At 46.3% G+C, this 20,282-nt stretch overlaps 1 protein-coding gene and 1 non-coding gene across 2 annotated transcripts; both read right to left on the bottom strand.

Annotated features, from left to right (window-relative positions):
* Nucleotides 1–2,366: 2,366 nt before the first annotated feature.
* On the bottom strand, nucleotides 2,367–4,723 carry CST3 (cystatin C). The gene is made up of 3 exons (XM_009988729.2): nucleotides 4,451–4,723; nucleotides 3,806–3,919; nucleotides 2,367–2,698 (listed from the first exon to the last, which is right to left on the bottom strand). Exons 1-3 carry the CDS (start codon nucleotides 4,721–4,723, stop codon nucleotides 2,621–2,623), a joined length of 465 nt encoding a protein of 154 aa, XP_009987031.2. The 3' UTR covers nucleotides 2,367–2,620.
* Nucleotides 4,724–19,171: 14,448 nt separating this feature from the next.
* Nucleotides 19,172–19,300, bottom strand: LOC147529308 (U6atac minor spliceosomal RNA). The gene has a single exon (XR_015222064.1). It is a non-coding gene; the product is annotated as a U6atac minor spliceosomal RNA (small nuclear RNA).
* Between the last annotated feature and the right edge of the window lie 982 nt (nucleotides 19,301–20,282).

Here is a 20,282-nt window from a genome sequence, read left to right as displayed (position 1 = left end):
AGCTCCATCACTGCTGACTAGTGCTTGTATAGACTGGAAAATGGGGATTAAGCATGTACGAACAAAGGGAGTAGTTAGAAAAACGGCAAATGAGGGCACCTGAGCAGCTTGGCACCAGGATTTCCTCTGTCAGCAAGGTTACTGACCCAGTGATACGGCAGACGGACACCTGCACAGTCACTGACCTGGCTGGCAAGAGAAATGGGTCATCTCAGTGCACGGCACTCAGAGGGAATGAGGAAATGATGGGGAATGAAGCAAGAGGAATAGTTCCTATTGTATCTGAGCACACCCTGGATGGAGATCCTTGGTGTGAAGCAACCAGCTCATTCCCCTGACAACACGAATCAAGATATGGCCTTGAGCTCACCACAAGATCATCAAACCCTGGCAATGATGGGAAGTGGCATTTTCCTGGGTAGAAAGAGCAACCCGCAGAAGATGCACTCCTAGAGAGCTGTATTTCCCACTAGAAGCTTGTTTTCTGGTTATTCTCTTTTTGTGCTCCCCTTCATTAGATCGGAGCCCCTCCGTGCGCAAAGAGATGGCTGTTAGCTCTTGTCAAGAGATCATTTTTTAGGCAAACAATGACAGTATCCTTACACTTCTTACCTCCAGCTGCTTTCTCCAGCCATCAGATCACTTCTGTAGCTCTTCTCTGCATCCCTCCCACCTTACTTTCAAAACAGGACCACCAGATCTGTACACAGGACTCCTGCGTTTGAGGATTAACATAGGGCATGACAGAACACTGGACTCACTTTATCCCTGTGTGAGATTTACACCAAAAGCAGTATGTTTACTTCAAATCATGGAAAAGCAAAGACACAAGATAAGGCAAGAAATGCACCACTAGGACTATGCAAAATAAGAAGCCTCCCTGTTGTTCACCTCAGCACCTTTACCCACTCCCAAGGCTTCTCTTGACCTGGCACGTTCCCCTGTTACCTGAAGATGAAATTTCTTTCAAGGACATCCTGCTCCTTCCTTCCAGTCTTCCCCCGGGAGTAAAAACCAAAAAGACCCATCCTGTGCACGATCCCAAGCTCCAGTCTCACTTGCCTTCTGCTCAGGGAAGCTTCCTTGTCTCTTTTGCTTGGGTTCTGGGACATCACAAGACATTGAAAAGCTGCATTTTTTTTCCTAGGTCTGGAGCTGTCTTTCCCTGTGATGCTCACATCAGCCCCAAACATGGTGCCATACTTACTGAAACTAGCAACAATGCTCTTGACTGAGTGAAAGAACCCACCAGGTTTGTACATGCACTTGGATTTAAAGGGTTGCTTCTAGGGAACGTTCACACTCGCAGAACAAAGCCAGGTTTTGTGGACAATATCCACTTGCTATAAAACTACACTGGCTGATAACGTTTCTTTCTTTCTTACCAGTTATCCACTTAACACCAATTACTAACTTTCCGCTTGTTTTTGCACTATAGGTTGTCCTCAGGCTAAACAGGTTATGGGTATCAGGGTCATCTGTCCTTTCCCTGCAACACAAATTCATCACAGCTTCACAGAAAACACCTCAGCCAGTTCTTTAAAGAGCTTTTGGGTGCTGATCCTCTCTGCCTGAAGATTTAAAGGATGCCCAGATCAGACATCACTCAAACCCTCTGCAACAGCATAGCCAGAGCATAGTTCAGTCTCCACCTGAGACAGGATTGTGACTGATCTGCTCCAGGCGTTTCTGCACCCATCTCTGCTTGTAAATGGAAGCTGTCATGGGCGAGGCACACACGTCAAAGCAGCTGTTCCTCCAGCTCCACCAGTCATAGTTCAGGTTATACACGAAGTGAGCCATGGTTCTGCTTGGACCAGAAGGAAAGCCCTGGGGCTTTCCGCTTACAAAAAGGTAGGGATACCACCTGTAAAGACCAGATGCCATAGGAAACAAGGGCTCCTAGAACACCCCAAAGGCAGTGCAGGAAGACACTAGAACAGTTGATTCTTACACAGTACAGCTGCATAAAGATATGCAGCCTAACAGAACAGTAGAGCAGCTAAGACCTGAAATGATCACAGCCATAGTACGAGCTTTGACTAATATTCCCAAGATCAAGTGCGGCATACTGTAGAGTTTCCAAAAGCAGTGTTTCTTCAGTGAAAATAGCTAAGGACTTCCATCTTTCACTCAAAACCAGAGGCCAGGTTAAGGGACAAGGAGGCATAGTTTATCTCCCCTGTGATCAGGACCCCACATTCCTTCTCACTCCATTCTTTGGGCACAATAGACTGAGTGAAGCACCCTCCCCCACCTCCAAGACCACAGAAGCTCAAAGAAAACCACACATCACAGCAATTAAGCTCCTATGTTTACAGAAGTCACTTAACAGGAATACCAAGGATGCTTTTTTTAATCAGAAATCTGATGTTGGAGTTACTTTATTGGGAAAACTGTAGGAAGACCAAAACAGCTGCTCTAAAGTGTAATTACAAAGAAGAAACATGAAGTTGAGATCACACTGTGCTTTAAAAGAAAGTTACATAGTTTAACTTGCATAGCACAAGCATACATAAGTAGTTAACAGGCATTGATAAAGCCCATCCCAATTTGTGTTATTGCTTTTTTTTCTTTTAAATCTGAGCAACTGGTTGGTGGTCTCTGCTGGTAGGTAGGCTTATTGGCACCTATGCTCCAGTAGTTCAATTTTGTTTAGCCAAGGAACACTGTACACTACGAAGTTGCAAATGGCATGCTAAGGAGAGAAAAAAAAAAGCAGTTATCAGATTAAGAGCATAAAAAATGTCATTGACATTGTTCTATCCAATTCACTGCCCCACAGAGTCCAAATTTATGCCACTTCTACAGTTCTCTTGATTTGCACTCTACTGACAAGTATTCTGGAACATCACTCTTGTTAGTACCTGCTCAGGATGAATCATTTCTCTCAGAGAAACACTAACCGAAAAGCTGAGCAGTCAGCACTGATGAAGATCAGGTTACCTCCTTTACCCACTCACACACAGGAAAGCTTTCACCATGGGTGATACTCCAACATAAGCTCTCAAGCACAGGTAAGCACACCTGCACAGCTAATCTGTACGTGCGTCAAAACACTGCAGCCATTGGAATGGTACACACAAGCTGCTAGCTAGGTGCTTAATGAATCACTTGTGTGGAGTTACAGTTCTCATACATGCAGGCAGAAAGGGCATGTACATAGAGAAGCTAAGCCTGTCACTGTGATTAATACAAGTACTGTGGAAGGCCTAGACTCAGGTCAGACCAAGGCAGATGTATTTGGTGCTCTCCTCTGAAAAGCTGAAGGAGTCCTTAAAGAGCATTGCTATTAGACAAAACTCCCATGTAACAGCTTGGTGGGCACAGAGAAGAGGGGTAATCTGCCTTTTGTGATCAGTGTTTAGTCCAAAGCACTATTCAGAGTAAGTCCCCTAGGAAAGCATGTCAAATCAAGCATGTTTACCTCACTGTGGGACAAGAGGAGCAAAGAATAGTATGGGGACTCAGGACACTGGACTGAGAGCCACCAGACCTGTAGGCTTGGCAGAGTGTCCTCTACATATCCTTGCGATCCAGAGCACGCTTTAAGAAGATTAAGGCACACACAGTCCACCATGTACTACAGCCTCAGATCCCCACTTACAAAACAGGCTAAAAAGCCCTGCCTTCTGTGTCACCATCATCTGGCAAGGCAAGTTCTGCAAGGGCAGTATCTTGTTAAGTGTAAAGGCATGAGGCTCTGATCTTAGCTGGGGCAGACACCTCATACCTCTTTGTACTATGACAGTCAGAGGGAAGGGGTTTGAAACTCAGGGGCCAGCAAGCTATGCCTGAAGCCTACCTTAGCCATCTGCGGCGCATCAGGGAAAGCACAGCTCTGGAGATCAGTTGCTGGCTTTTGGCAAGTTGTCCGAGCAATCTCAACTTTCATTATGTACTTGATTCCAGCCACAACCTGTAACAAGACAAACAGGCAGAAGCAGCTTTATTCGCAGCACATACAGAAGGGCTCTGACAAGAGAAGCTTAGCAGAAAGACAGACAGTTTTCTGGTTACATGATGGAAAACAAACTCCAAAAGTACAGAGGGGATTGCGTGTGGCAACCTCCGCAGAAGAGGCACTTGGCACCCTGTCAAAAAACAGGAAACAAAATCCAAGTAAACAAGCCTCCCAGCACAGCTTCCTCAGTTAGCAAGCAGAGACATGCGTTAACTCAGCAGCAGCATTAGTTACCAGCTCCTTCGGTAACACACAGCGCTCAAGGGCATTCAGGCTGACAAGACCCAAGCTATGAAAAAGGGCTTTTATTCACCTTCTGTGAAAAAAAAAAAAAAAACAACTTGAAGAACTCCTCAAGCTTGAGGCTTGCTCCCTCTCCAAAGAAATCCCACAGGCCTCACTTTCAGCTGTTGCCTAGAGGGTGTCAGGGACCCTAACACACCCCCCAACCCGTCCCGAGGTCCCCCCAGCCACTGTGGCACCCACCTGCCGCTTGGCGCTAATGATCCGCACCACCCGGCTGGAGTACATGTCGTTGCTGGCCTTGTTGTACTCCGCCATGGCGAACTGCAGGGCCCGCTGCAGGCCCTCGTCGTTGTCGAGGTTGGAGATGGTCTCCGGGGCCCCCACGAGCCGCGGGCGGTCCGCGCTGCCCAGCACGGCGCCAGCGAGCGCCAGGGCCGCAACCAGCAGCGCCAAGCACACCCTCCCGTCCGCCATGACTGCCCGCTCTGCCACCCCTCCGCCAGCCGCCGCCATTTTAAGGCCGGCGGGGCGGGGCGGACGGGGGCGGTGCCTCGGCCCCAAACACACCGCCCCGTCCCGCCTCCTCCACGCCGTGGCGGATTTCCCGCACAGGTCTGCGAAGTTAGGAGGCTTCCCGGGCTCTGCCTCCTCATGGGTTATTCTAGCACGTATTTCCCTCTACTGCGGAGGGAAAATAAAAACCGCAGCACATTTTAAGCGACAAACGTGGCTCCCAGCACAAAACACCGTGTGTCATTTCCTATGTCTGCCCTCACAGCGTTGGTGTTACCTCACCTACACTAATTGCTCCACTGAAGGTCGGAGGGGCCACCTGTGGCGGTGTGGCTTCCCAGCCAGACCACTCAACTTCCAGTCTCGTCTCATAACCACACGCCGATCTCCCCTATCCCGTCAGGAATCCTAAATTTGGAAAGACAGGACCTAATATAGCATGAGGGAGCTAGCTCAAGTGAGACCGAGCACCTTGTGGAGTTTTTGGGTTAAGGGAGGACAACGTTTTGCACCCAAGCATCAGCAGCACGCCTTCTAACGAAAAGGACTGCCTGGAAAGGCTGCCTGCATGCCAGCAATATCCAGCATGAGAGTTATCACTGGAAAAATCCCCGTGGTTGGCATCAAGCTGTGCAATTAATTCAACAGTGACAGGGCTAGTCTTCACAGCTAGATAAAGGCACAAGAACCACCCAAAGCACCAGAGAGCGGACTGGGACATGGGGACGGGGACTTGAGCCCAGGCTGCTGGTGGCTGCAGGAGTCTGTCTCCATTTATCTCTTCCCTAATTGGCCTTGGATCCAGACCAATTCAGTTTAAAATCCAAGGTTAGAGCTCACCTAAGTGCCTTTAGAGGTGAAGGCTTTCCTTTGCGCTGCCAGTGACTGCTGCCAACCGGAGCAGCCAGCTCTGGCCCAAATCAGCCACTGCACCTGCAACGTACCTGCCAGGTCTCTTCCCACCACCCTGTGCTGACCATGCCAGCTCAGGCCACCACTGAGAAGTGCCCCAGCTCCCAGCCACTGGAGATGCTCACCAGCCTCATGCAGCCCATGCAGGGATCTGTGCATGTACAAGGGAAACACCGCAAGAGGGAAAACCAGTGCCTTTGGGATTCAGGGAGCTTTGATCTTGCAGGCAAACAAGCAAGCAAAGTCTTATCTCTGCTTAGGTCACCTCCTTGGAGGTGATTCACCTCACTCTCACTGGCAGACAGTACATCAGCCCTCGGTACAGTCCTGGTGTTCTTATGGTTATTTGTGCAAACAGACACGGCACGAGGTACAGGACAACACAGCTGCATGCCCTCTCACCTCTTCTTCAACACCACAGCATTTCCATTCAGCTGGCCCTTTTCTGCCTCAGAAACCCAGGGTTTCCGTTTCTTCTCACATGCCATTCTGTCACTGGCCCAATGAATAATTGATGCCACAAAGCCACTCCAGCATAAAAGACTGAGGAGGGAGGAGACCTGCTTCGGTAATGTGAGAGGTGGTGACATCTTTGAGGAGGAAAAGGCTCATCCCGGTCCTTAGGCAGATGATCATTCACATAGTATGGAAGAGGCTCAACACAGAGAGGAACCAGCCTCTCCAAAACAGAAACCATCTTGCCCCCAGAGAGGCAACAGACTGGGCACAGATGTGGAAAAGTTTCTGTCTTGAGTTTTATGAAGCAGAGCCTTCAGCCTGGGGTTCTTCTCTCCCTGGGAAGTGCTTTACATATTGCTTCCTCTCTGAAACTCTATGGAGTTTCAAGCAAAAGTTTCTTCCTTATCAAACCACTGCCTACACCTTCACCAAACTTCAGCCGAAGCAAAGGAATGTTTTCCAAGGAATAATTCCCAACCCTCTTCCGCATGCTGCAGACAGGATTTCCAGAAACATCCTCTGCCCTCCTGCTCACACCCCTAACTTTTGAACCTAGAGGCAAAGCTTACATTCAGTTTGAGAGAGAGGGAGAGGTCTCAAAGACTGCAGCTCTCTGGCCACAGGCACCGCATGGCAGGGGAGAGCCATCCCACTGCCAGTAGCAGCAGCAGTGCCCAGTCTGCCACACCCTGCTTTGTACCCTCCAAAAAGGTGCACGAGGCACTTTGACATTGTATCGCTGTGATATTTAAGGTCACTGATCATCTCCATTTACAAGTTTCCTCCCCAGGTATAAATCAACCCAAGTAAAGCAGTATGCTGGATTTGCAGCTCAGCAGTCAGCTTGGCCCCTTTCTGCCAAGTGACTTAGCGAGGTGCTAGAGGTCCTCAGCACTGATGGTCCTCGAGCATCAATATCAAAATTCCCTGTTGTCTCCCCTGGTCCTTCTGCTTTCCTGCTTCCTCCCACAGAAAACAGAGACCTATCTGGAGAACTGGTGAATGCCTGGCAGCCAGACAGATGTCTGAAAGGAACTGTACGTTGGTCGATGTCATGTTGTCCTCTTCCTTGGTCATCGCTTCACTTCACTCAGTTGAACACTTAGAACTGCAGAAAGCAGAGCTGGTCTACACTCAGCAGTGTCAGACCCCGGAGTTTCTTTGGTGCCAGGATTTCTCCTTGTCTCTCCTAACAGATGCACCAACATTTATTTAGCAAAAGAGAGGCTGACAGAGTCCCTCTTTGACACAGTTCATGCCTTGCTCTGCTGCGCAGAATGGCTGCAAAGGAAAACTCGCCCTCGGGAGTTCCTGGTTCTCTAGCTTGGGCAGTGCCAGACAGACCCTGCAGAGGCACAATGAAAACAGAAGCAAGCTGCATTTGTTGATGATTGCCAGTCCAAAACTCACAAAATCAGGACTTAAATCAAAGCAATTTTGAGAAAAAAAGGCTTGGCAAAAAAAATTATGCTCTACAATTGATGAATAAAGGGGACTTGGTTCATGAAATAAAACTGCAGTTTGGCATTTTGTTTCTGAAGGGCACAACCATTTTTCTCTATCAGAGGCATCTTTTAAAAATATAAATAAAACAGAAATTCTCAAATAAGCAGACAACCAAAGGAACTGGTAATTTAAGGAATATACCAAGAAGCAGGAGACTCATGATAAAGTTGCAAAAGTTTGTAATACTGTGTGCTATCAGTACAGCCAGAAAACTAGAGCTTTAGTATCTTCTTATGCAGTTGGTTCAACAGCATTTGTGCAATATCCAATATATTTTCATCTACCTTTTTGTCTATGGTTCAGTTTCACTCAGCACTGGTGAGCTTTTCATGTTACCAGGCATACTCGTTTCTCCAGATAACTGCTACATTCCTTGCCCTTGCTGTTGACATCCCTCCTCTCTCTTTTAACATCCAAAGGAACAATTATAGATGTGTCTACTCGGTAGCTAACTGAAAAGCTCTGGAATACTGTGACATGTCTTTCAAAGTACAATTAAACGAGGACGTTTGAAAAAGCAGCTAGTCCTTTAATCAAGAATAAGTTTCTCCACAGAGCTGAACTCTGAATGACCCTCAAGAGAGAGTAATTACTGTGATAGAGGCAGCAACAAAGGGAGAAGCATGATTGAACACTAAACATCTGGTTTCAATTTCTCTTAACTGAGGGGCAGCAGACCAAATCTATGCTGGGGTCAGTGCTTTGCATCCCACTACGTGAATCTAGAGCAGCAAAGGGTGCAGTGCTGACATGGTTCTTTCTTCTCTCACTGCGCAGCGTTAACTCACACAAGGTGATGGAAGGGAGGTGTTTCATAAAAGGATTGCTTTCGAAGGCTGAAAGCCTCTTGAGCAAGATAGTCAGCAGTTCATGAGACAGGGCTGAGAGTGATTCCATAGCAAAGGCAAAGCCGTTTCACTGCTGTTGAAGAGTGCCCTCTGCTTATGGAAATGAATCCATTCCATACCGGCTTATATTCAGTGATGGTGGGAGAAGTAGGGAGCCTCTGCCTTCCTTCGAGACCCATGGCCGCTTCTGCCCACTCCCCGCTCTGGCACGCAGAGGCATTGTTTTTCAGGAGAGGAATGGAGGCAATGCCATGACTTGTCCACACAAGGAAAATGAGGGCCCTGTCTTCGCTCTCAGCTTCAACAGTGGGGTGTCTGAAATCTAGGCAGCTGATTTGAAAGTCCCCGGGGAACCAGGACCACGGCCACAACTCTCCTACAGGCACACATGCCTTCACATGCTGGCAAGCTCTAGCCACAAGCAGCCAGGAGTGGCTTTTCTGGACAAGACTGCAAGGTGATTCTTCAGCTGAAAAGCACTATGTGCCAGGACAGGCTTCAAAAGCACCAAAGGGCTGCTCTGAATGTAGTTCAGTCCTGGCAGTACAACTGGATTAGCAAAGATCCTCCCTCTGGTCCCTCCGAGACAACCACACTTCCTCTGCTCTTCACAGTAGCCTGGAGGGAGCTCATGACTATCTACTTTAAATAAGTTTAGCACTTACTGCAGAAGCACCTTTCAGGAAATTCAGTCGGAATAGAGGTATTAGTAAACACAAATCCTCAATCTAGGCATTGAGCTCTCTGCAAAGCACAGTTCTAGATTTATTTGGAATAGAGAAACAAAACCAAAACCAAGAACAAAAACTAAAAAACAGGAAGCAAATGCTGAGCCCTGTTCAGTCACCGGCAGTCACTTTTAGGAATTAAATGCCAAACAGCTCTCAAGACTGATCTCAATAAGGTCAACGATTATCACTCTGCAGAGAGCGATTCCTGTGAGATGGAGGTGAGGTGGGGAGAGCTACCTGGCTCTCTCTGCTGAGTCCAACGCTGCTCACATCACTTATGGGATGACAGCATCACCCCCTTTCAATCCCTTATACCAATGCAGAAGATAATCTGCCTCTAAGAAATGGGTATTCGCATACAAACATCTGCTTTAGTAATTACTGATGTCAACCTGCCTCTGTGCCCACACGGGAAGGCATTATTGTTTTACAGGCAAGCAGTAAACAAAGTAATTGCCAGCAGAAAAGCTGCATTTCAAATAACTGCAAGCAATCAGTTACGGTCAGATTGTGCAACCAAAGCGATGAAGCCACAGTATTGACAGTGAATGCTGATTTAAGTAAAGTACTGGTGCACTTGGGATGTTTGAAAAAAAAAACCCTCCACCAGCATCCCTTTTTAAGCAGGAGAAACAGCATTACTGCTTAACATTTGTATTCATTAGTTCTTACTAGATGTTTTTTTCTTCCCCAGGAGTCGTTTGGTTTAGAGCCAACAAGCAAATTAGTTCTGTCCTCCTCCTTCAATCCAATCAAAAGCACAAAGTGCATGTTTAAGTTTAGCTTCTGAAGAATACCAGTGACTTCACACAGCTAAAAATAAGAGTATGCTTGTGTGCTGTGCTGAAACTGGCCCTCCAGCAGCCTGCTGGGGTACTGTCCATTCCTGTCTCTTCCAGGAGCAAGTTCCCAAGTTGGAGTTAAATGGCCAGATGTTTCAACAGAAGTTTGCTTAGTGGAGAAACAAAGCCAGGCCATAAAGAATGGGTATTTCTTCAAGTTTGGACCACAGTCTGCACACAGCAGAGAAACAAAGTGTAGCACAGAAGCCTGCAAAGACTAGAGCTCAAGCTCTGAGGCTTCACAGGTCCCTGGAAAACCAGAGGGGAAAGTTTCCTCTACAGTGGCATGGTGTCTGTGCAGAGTTCCACGCTCCCCAGGAGAAGGTGGTTCACTAGCCACACCACTTTTGTCCTCTATAAATTGAATCACTCCTGTCCTCCCTTGACAACAGCTCATAGCCATAACATCACTACTGCTAAGTCCAAGGGCTTTAGGACATAGCACAAATCTGAGTGTTCACTAAGCATGATATAACCCCTTAACAATACATATAAATATTTATGATGAAGGCCCTTTGTGGGGAGCAGGACTACATATCCCTAACGCTTGGAAGAACCCACAATTAAAGAGCTATCCAGAACCTCAAATTCTTGACGGTTGAAGTGAGCTCCTCCACTACGTTCCCAGCAGAGCCAAGCCAGCTGGCAGCCAGATGTCAGACTGCTTTTGTTGCATGGCCCTGCGCAGACAGACACAGCAGTCACAACTTACTGTATTATTTTTTTTATTGTTGAAGAGACAACTGTTGCACTGTCAAGTAATTGCATCAATTTCTTGTTGGAAGACAAACCAATGGTGCACAGCCTGGATGTGTTCACAGTCCCCATATATGTACCTCTGTGATAGGTTTTGAAGTGGTTACGGTTTCTGTCTGCTCAGGATTTCAGAGCAGCAAGGTCTGCCTGGTTAACGCTTTTTTTGGGATGCAGAAGCAAAACTCTGGTCTATGAAACATCTGAGTGTGGAGAACAGCCTGTTCTCACAGGGTTGACTTGCCAGCGTGATTCCTGGCTGCTTCTCATCAGAAAGGATTTAAGCTCTTTTCTACATTGTGCTTGTTGGATTTGAAGCATTGGCAAGGGGCAGGGACATATATTACGTTTAACAACGGCAAGAGAAAAATCCTTAGGAAGTCAAGGTAGCTTTCAAACAAAACCAGGCAGTCACCCATACGAGTCAAACTGTGATACTTGGCCACTGAGATTTTTTCCTCAAGAGGGAAGTGAAATTGTGAACTACCCCAAAATTCACCCAGCCAGTTGTTCACATGCTGCTCTACACATGTACCTTCAGCAAAAAGACCAGCCCACTCCAAAACATCAAAGGGCCTTTCAGAAGAGTACACATTGTTATACATAAATAAGACTACCGCATCTATTATCTTTAATTAACTAATGCATCGTGTGAGCGAGTAAGACTGCGTCACATCCAGCGGCTGGCTGGTGGTTCACTCCAGCTCAAAGATTTCAGTCACCCAAGTGGGGAGACAGTAATGCCAGGCCACAGTTCGCAATACAGCTGATGACACAGATGCAGAATGCCACCAGCGCAAACCTTATTGAGGAACCTTAGATGGGAGCATGGAATTAGCTCCTTGGCTATTCGGCTCCTAAGAAGCAAACACTTATCTGTGAAGCTGTTTACAAAAACTTGTGCAACCTCTTCCCAGCGATCTGCGTAACACCTACTTCTGTAAAAAAACGACCGAACGCACTTGGTTGGCCAGCTTACAAGGACTCATTTGACCAGGAAGAATTGAACTGTGTGAACACGAGGAGGGAGAATTAGATTGTGTGAGCATATCCCTTCTCAGATTGCCAGCTCATGAATAATCAGGCTTTTATGAATATGACAGCAGGGCAGGAACAAGGAAGCTTTAGTTTCATTGTAATTTACTGTGGGGTCAAGTGCCCGACTCCTGTAGGAAGAGCTGCATCAATCAGGCCTTTCACTTAAAATCTTAAGAGTTCAGGCACAATGCCCTGGTGTTGGTGGACCCTAGTTCCACCCTGGCTGGATATTTTGGCCTCCTCACAAACTTCAGTGCACAGCCTTGACACAGTTGCAGTTCTTTGTTCAGCAAATGCCTTCCACTGAAATAATTAAGATCAGGATTAAGGAGCTTTGGCGTAGCTTTTCAGGGAAACGTGCAGAGACCCGCTGCAGGATCTCCTCCATTGTTTCTGGCATGTTGCTGCTTTTATGAGCATTCAGTCTTTCACAAGCATTCAGTAAGAAATTAGGTAACATTTTCTTCATTCTCTACCACTCAAAGAATGTATTTCTTGAACATGAAAGCTTCATCTTTACAAGTCTAACTATTAGAATATGTTCATATTTGCAGAAATTCCTTCAAATAAATGTCCTTTAGCCTCCAGCCAAAGCCTCTTGCCATCTGTACCACCACAGAGAATCCTGTGAAACAGTCAGCCAGATCATTTTCCAGTTAACTAGCTATACAGGCAGCTCAGTTGCAGTGGGACTGGAAGATGAAATCCGCAGTTTAATTCAACAGTAGGATTCGGAGGATCGAGCTTATAAAGACTTGGACCATAGACATGGAAGGTGAAAACATGATGGCAGCGCTTCTACGGGCCATGTACCCAAATGTGCTTTCACAGTATGAAAATAAACAGGCAAACACGTGCTCTTTTGGAAAAGAATAAGTGTGGGAGATTTTGTCATCTGCTCTCAGCTTTGGCAATTCCTAACGTGTACACAGAGCTACTCTATGGGCATAGAGTTTCAGAGTTTGGCTGTGCTTCCCAGAAAAATCACCATTATTGCAGTCCCTTCATGTTATCTAAGTACCTCCACTTCAGGCCTGCTATATGCATTTGTCTAAAGATAATTACATTTAGCACAGCCCCATGCTGGTTCCTGCAAAGCTCTAATCTCTGCATAGCACTCAGGACGGAAACTGGGGCCTGCAAGAGGGACAACAGTTTTTGCCGTCACTAAGCAACAAGATAGCAAACCTCAAATGTTGAAAAACGAGTAATCAAGCTCCGTAAAGCTAGGAGATTACCTTTCAAATATCTTTAAAACAAGACAATCTAAATGCCTTTTTTATCTGCTTTTTGATTCCTTTTTATAATATTTCAATCATAAATCAGGGTTAGATTTCCCAGTTTTCCGCTGCCAAAGTGGCAGCCAGAATCAAATGCGGTATAATGAATAACGAGGTTCACACATGTTCATGTGAGTCCAGGCTGGAACTTGAAAAAAAATCTGCAAATTATTGTGAGATCTCCAAGAGGAAAACCAAATCCATCAGGGTTAGCAAGGCTGTGACGATACATCACCGCACCAGCCCAGCAGCAACATGTATTACTCAGAGACATTTATTAGGCAAAAGATGTTTCTTACAAGACTAAGAATAAACTAATAAAACCACACACATACCAACATACATACAGACACCTATCCAATAAAAAAAATAACTACCTGAATAACTGAGAGCAGCAAGGGGAATAAAAACGATTCATGAGCCTATATTCTTGACAGATCGCTGTTTTTAAAAATCTAAATTGCCATTCAGATGTTTGAACAGTTACTTCCCGATCAGGCAAGCAGTCTTATTTGGAGAATGCACTGACGTTAGGCGTTCAACCCTTCCTCTTTTCCAATGCCAGGGACCTCTAAAATCAGTGGAGACAGAATAAAGAGAAGTTAGGCAGCTGAATGCGGAATTAATTAACCACACTGACACTTGATATTTTCTTTCCAGTTATTCTGAATCATTTCGTGTCAGGTCGAAGTATTCCACCGGGCACTTAGATACTGTCCGTTAAACTTCAGGACTCCAGTTGAACAGTTTTTTACCTGGTAGGAAATCACTCAACAACTAAAAGGCCTCATTTACCACGACTGCACTTCACTATGAAAATAGAGAGCGAGTGAGCATGCCTTGAGGCAGTCATTACGCCACGGCCACTTTGGCATCAAGCAGTTATCTACTAGAAGTCCCAGAGCACTGAGCAAAGCAAGCTCAGTCCCACTGAGCTGAGTTTGTACAAAGCAAGAAGCCTGGAGGGTTTACATTCCAGCACTCCAATTCTGGGCTCGAAAACACACAGGCAACCAAATAATGTCACTCTGCCAGGTGGGGTAATGCTTTCTTGATGCAAACAGAGAAGCGGGACTAAAGCCTTGCCTATCCCTAACTTTCAAAGATACGGATATCTCCTGAACTCCTTTCCCAAGGAAAAATTCAATTCTCCTTCAAAAGCATTCATCTAAACTACTCTCAAAGCCATCTTCTCTTTGAAGAGAAAAAAAAAAACTAAGCAGGAGACAGGAAGGTAGTGCATTAAGGCCCTGTCTTTCTGCTGTGTGCCTATGCCTAGATCTCACTGTTCACGTTACATGGTAATTTGAAGCTCTGAGTGGTAAGAGCTGCTTCCTTCGCCTATGCTGGTGCAGCACCTGTAGACACAAGCTAGCACTTCAGTGCTTAGGTGCCACAATACCACAAATCATTTGGAGTTCACAGGACTGAATAATCTCTCTGTATCTTTCTTGAAGATCAGACCTTTCCCGGAGAAGTAAACTGGGAATCGGGGGAGCCGTCAATGTGGCTATTAACTGAACTTCTAGTACAACTGGTGGCTTGCAAAACCACTGCAAGCAAGCTTACTGCACAAGAACACACAACATAGCTGAATACATTGAATGAGATTTGAATCAAGGCCTAGAATGGGGAGAAGGAGATGGAAAACATGCCTTAATACCTCTCATTTAATTGCATTACTATTTCTTTCTTTCTTCGCTCAGCATATTTCCTTTGAACCACAGGGGGAAAGTCCCTCCAGGAGGTCATTGTTAATAAAGAAAAAGGCATATTCCTTGTACTTCTGATTGATTAACATTAATGACTCATTGCATGCCACACAGTAATCCACCCTCACACATAATTAACAATGTCCACTTTAATAACGTCAGGAATGCAGGCTCTCTTCCCTTCACCCCAAAGGATTTGGGCTGTAGAAGGGTCAAATATTTCAAGGTCACCCCAGCAGCCTCTATTTTGGATGTAATTCACTCCTTCGCTTACACAGACTTGCACAAGGAAAAGGGGTGATTTTAACTTAGGTCAAAACTAGGACATCCTCTCCCCACTGCCAGATGAAGGCACCTGCTAGGGCTCCAGTTTCCAGAATCACAGGAGGGAGAAACTAAAACAGATCCACTTTTTCTATTATAAGGATAGTTTGCAGGCTGCTGTAGAAGAGAAAAGAAGGTTACAGACCTCTTACCATGATTACAGCACAGAAGATGCAGAGAACACCTACACTGTACCTAAGCTGCCTGAAACATAGGGGCTCCAACATCTGCTTCTACAAGTCCATTAAGAAACAACTCAGGCTGCTTAGAAATCCCATCTGCTTCATCATGAGCAACACTGGGGCCCTTCTAAGGGGGCTTCCACAGCCAACTTGGGTGAGGCAACATCATGTCAAGGGCAGGTGGAACAAAGTGGATGATCAGTGAATTAAGCCAAGAGGCTGTCCTTAAGACACAGTGTCTGTGTAACTGGACATCCCCAGCAGAGGGTACGGGGAAGAGAGGGCACAGAGGGTTCTCACTGTGAGAGAAGTGGTACCAGGGGAAGCATATCCCTTTGCACGAGGCAGAAGCTGGGGTTTGCAGGGAAACCACAGAACAGAGGCAGCTGAGAGAGTGGCCATGGGAAAAAAGTAACGTGAGGGACCTCTAAGCTGCCCATGTTCTGCTCCTCTCCTGACTACAGCCTGGGGATCAGGCAAGGTCTGGAGATGCCTCCAGCTCTGTCCTCCCTTCCCTGCCTGGGCCTAACCAGCTCGGTCACAATGTGTGACTCACTGCTGGGGTGAGACCAATTGAAGCCTGTGGTAAGCGGGGGTGATCCCAATGAAGAAAGACAGAGTAACTGCCTCTGCAGTCCTCTCTGACCCTGACCCCACATGAAAGCCACTTTCTCCGAAACTCTCTCACCCACAAGAACAACAGCCCCATCAGTCCCCACCACAAGCCATCCTATGTTGTGAAGCCCACCCTGTTGGATTTAAGTGAAAGTGTCCTGCCACTCTAGGAGTCATTCAGTCACTAGACTGTTGTGATTAGAGATCTGGAAAGAAAAAAACAGGTAGAAGTAAACCAACAGTTGGTCTTAGGATCAGAGAGGAGCCCTGTGGGCATTTGGGGACGTGGCCTGTACAATGGGTTGCTAGCTCTCGACTTCTTGAGACAATCCTTGGCTCAGGGAGCTCCCCATACAAGTGGAGAGAACAGGAAGAAAGAAATGAGATGATTGACCTAGGGCTCTCAGGCAACCATTAGCACTGCTGAAGCCCAGCCTCAGGCATTTTCCTCCATTCCTCCTCTTGGGCGTACCACAGTCTTGATAAACAAGTTACGCTCATTTCTGCACTGCTGCTTCTCAGCTGGAAGCAGTTCTCATGTATTTCTCCCCATGTGTCTATTCCCATTAATATCAATTCAAAAAGAACCTCACTGCTTTTTCGTTGAGATCCTCGGTGCCAGCCATACACAATTAAAGAGAAGAAATGAGAGGATGTAGCTTTAATTACAGTTTTGCCTATCTTGAAGAGAAGTCATTCTGTGAAGACTGACACAGCTGAATACCTGCTCCAGTCACCAACCACACCAATTCTCTTGTTTTCTTGAGTTTTAAGAGGGAAAAATTACATTTCAGCTGTATAACATACTAAGCGCTCAGAGGTAGGCAACGCCAGTGATTATCCACCAACATGACATCAAATAGCACAGGCACCAACTGTGATAACTTCCGGGAGGTGTAAAGTATTCTGAAGAGTCACCCTGCAAAGGACGACAAAGCCTTCAAGAACATTGTCAAATCTCACCACTGTCCTTACGACAGTGAGGAAAACCTGCCAATCCACTGAAACAAAGTAGTACCTACCACAAGCTCTGGCTTCACATGTAGGAGCACTGCACTTTCAGTGAACAAAAAGAGAAGGGGCGAGGGTATGTACAGAAGCACACATATATTTCATAACCTTTACTCTTTGGCTTCTCTGTGAGACCTACAGGACCAGACCAGTCCTATAAAAAACTTTACAGACATTTCACATTTGCTTGCAGTTACACATACTCAAATCCTCCAGCTGGCAAGTCTCTCCTTTTCGTCTCTTTCCCAAGCCATGAAAACACACTGGCCAACCTCCCAGTTCAATCCCTACCTCAATTCTCTTCACCCCAGTGCTCAGACACCAATCCTACCCTTCCTCTGGCTGCATGACAACAGAGCACTCTTTTGAACTCTGCAGCCCAAGTCTCTCACTGAATGGAAGCCTGTCAACCTCCCTTCACAAAAACCTACATATGTGTCTTTTCTCTAAAATTCACAGCATGGCCAGGAATTTGCCTTCTTTCCCTTCCTGCCCACCCTGGCAACCCGGCTCTCTGTTGCAAGTGGCCAGGTATGGTATGATACACAAGCCACGTGGCACAGCCAAGCTCAACATACCTCCTCAGCTGGGATCCAGCTGAGCAAGCCCACCTGACAGACAGTGCCAGGGAGGCTTGCTATTTGTGTGAGGCTGTAAGCCCATGGTGAAGAGTGTGACATGAAGCAATGCTAGAAGGCAGCAATGGATCTACAGTAACAAACACAAACCAGGAAACATGGAGCTGCTCTGGGAACCAGCCGCACCTTGACTTGGGGCATGACTATGAGAAAGTGCAAAAATGTTCTCCAGCAAGATATCTTTGCAACGCAACAACCTCAGTGCCAAGTATGGAGCAGTCAAGATGAACCAGGCACAGAAGGAGTGGTAGTTCAGGGTGAGATCACATTGCTTGCAGACCCCACAACCACAGTCCTGTCCACAGCTGTGCCAAGGCCAATGTTTTATGAGTCTCTCCTTGACACCTGCAGGGAAAAAAGGGAACAAAAGACCCATATGTTTACCCTGTGGCAGAAGTCCAGGTATAAGGATACTTCAACAGCACATCCCATGGCAAGTAAACAATCCAGCCAGCGCGGATGCCAGAGCACTGCTCAACTAATCTTCACTGTAAGAACTCACTGCCTGTTTAATCAAAGGCCCTGGGTTAAGAAAGGTCTTTTCCACTGCCACCCTACCTCCACCCTCTTAAATAGTAAGCTTTTATCATCCATGTGCCATATACACTTTGCCAAAGGCAGAGGCCTAGCCTGGACGTTCCCCAGATGCCGACAGGTCACATCCAGCTGGTGTCTGAGACAGAGCTGAGGAAGCAAGCAGAGCCAATTCTCCTTCATCTGGGGAGTACCTCTTTGACTCTTCTGGATGCTTCAGGGATAAACCTCCAAAAATACATGTGCACTGGGGGCTACTAGGAGATATAAAAGCCAGGGAGCCATCTGCTCCTTCCAAGCTTCCTTCCCATCTGGCCTGACACACCTCCTGGCCCAAAGTTCAGCACTGTTCCTGAGTTCCTACTTGGCTCCATCCACTTCAGCTATTGAGTTCTCAGGGGTCCCAGGATGCATGCAAAGGTAGATTCCTTTCCTTCCAAACCTACACCTTCTGCATACTACCTCAAAGAGTTTTATTGAAGGTGAGGGGTGGAAATAGATTTCTGGCAGTTAACGTTTTCCTACTTTTTTCTTTCCTGCTACAAATCAAACCATCTGCTTGTTTTTCTCAGGCTGCTCAGACTCCAGAAGATTTAGAACAATCTTCATATCAACTGATGCAAACCAAAAGACAACAGAAATGCCCTGGAATGCAAAAAGCATTGCATTACATCTCATTTAGCAGAGGACAAAAATCTCTGGCTTCAGCTCCCTCTATTACTTTCCACCTCTGTCCAGAGTCACCGGGCCTGTGCACTAACTTTTCACACTGGTGACACCCAGTCTCCAGATGTAAAGCAACCCAAAACTGCAGTCTTCCAGATCATCAGCCTCCTCATGTTGCAGTGTCAAAGTTATTCTCCACTTGCTGTCCTTAGGACAAAGTCAGCACCCACCTCCAAAAGCCCTCAACATCCAACACACATCAATAATAACCCTACTGGCTAGAACGCCTTTCTTAGGCCCAGGGCACCCTGCAAACAAAGTACCTGGGCTACCTCTAAGCTTAACGAACTGAAGAGGGTAAGTATAGATAGCAGAGGTGGGTGCAGGGGATAGGTGGAAATAAGGGTGGTGGGGACATCGTGAAGAATATGACAATGCCTTAGCCATGTGTGTATTTTGTAGGACGAGAAGGCATCTCCTAGCCTCAGGAAGGAGAGTGCTAACCTTCCCTCCTTTTGCACAGCACAGAACTTGCAAAAACTAGGGCTTACAAAAACAATCCAGGCAAGGTATGGGGACATAAATGCAAATTTTCCCCAGTATTATACTGTCTGCAGCGAACTTGGCAGCGTGTCACAGCAGGGCTATACACCTCAGTCTCATCATGACTTTCACCTGAGCATCTTTGCAGTAAAAACACCCTGCCAAACAATTCAGTAACTCTCAAAAAATACTCTGCAGCTCTTATTGCATTTCCAGGTCAGACAAACTTTCTTCCAGCTCACTAGAACAGAGGTGTAGTGCCCCAAAGAACAATTGCTTACAGACCCAAAAATTCTGGGAACACAGAGAGAGGAGGGCAGCACCGTAAGACAATCACTGAAGCAAGGGTTTGAAGCACAAACATGCACACAAATAAATCAGACGCATGCTCAGATTATTCTGGAATGAATTCATGCCTTTCAGCAGTCCCCAGAGGCCTAGATGCAATGAAACAACAGATCCAGATCCCCTACAAACACCACAGGGATAGGCACACCTAGTTTATCCTGTTCAGATGTGGAGCAGTTTGCCAGGAAAGGGGATGGACTTGATGCCACTGGACAGACAAAACAGTCATCAGGAAGTTTTATGCAGGTTAACCCTGCATGTAGACTGGGAAACGGACAAAATGACCACCTCTGACTTCCAGCTGTATTTTATCTTTTCTGTCCTACCCATAGTCTAACAAGAAACTAGGCATTTTAGTAGATTCCTTATACTCCAATGCTAAGAAAGTTTCGTACTATAGCATATGACAAAGCTTCACTCACTCTGCTGATATGCTCAAGTTTATTGGCAAGAATACTTATGGGACCAGCCAATTTCATGCAAATATTACAGAACATGGCCAAAATTCAGATTTTCTGCATGCTTTTACACTGCATACCTGGTTTTCAAAGAAAAGGAAAAACCAAGCTCCTCACAGAGAACAAATATCTCACAGGAGATGTTTCTCAGATAAGAGT

Source organism: Tauraco erythrolophus, chromosome 2, assembly GCF_009769465.1.
Source record: "Tauraco erythrolophus isolate bTauEry1 chromosome 2, bTauEry1.pri, whole genome shotgun sequence".
In the NCBI taxonomy this organism is placed as follows: Eukaryota; Metazoa; Chordata; class Aves; order Musophagiformes; family Musophagidae; genus Tauraco; species Tauraco erythrolophus.
The sequence above is the reverse complement of the archived record's forward strand: the minus strand, read 5'-3'. Positions and strand labels throughout refer to the sequence as shown.

Bases quoted from the DNA above. Each gene is read 5' to 3' on its own strand.
- CST3 (XM_009988729.2), bottom strand. From the start codon at position 4,723: ATGGCGGCGGCTGGCGGAGGGGTGGCAGAGCGGGCAGTCATGGCGGAC. The intron at 3,920-4,450 runs GTGGGTGCCACA...GTCTTGTTACAG, and splicing joins TCATTAGCGCCAAGCGGCAG to GTTGTGGCTGGAATCAAGTA. The intron at 2,699-3,805 runs GTAGGCTTCAGG...TTCTCTCCTTAG, and splicing joins ATGCGCCGCAGATGGCTAAG to CATGCCATTTGCAACTTCGT.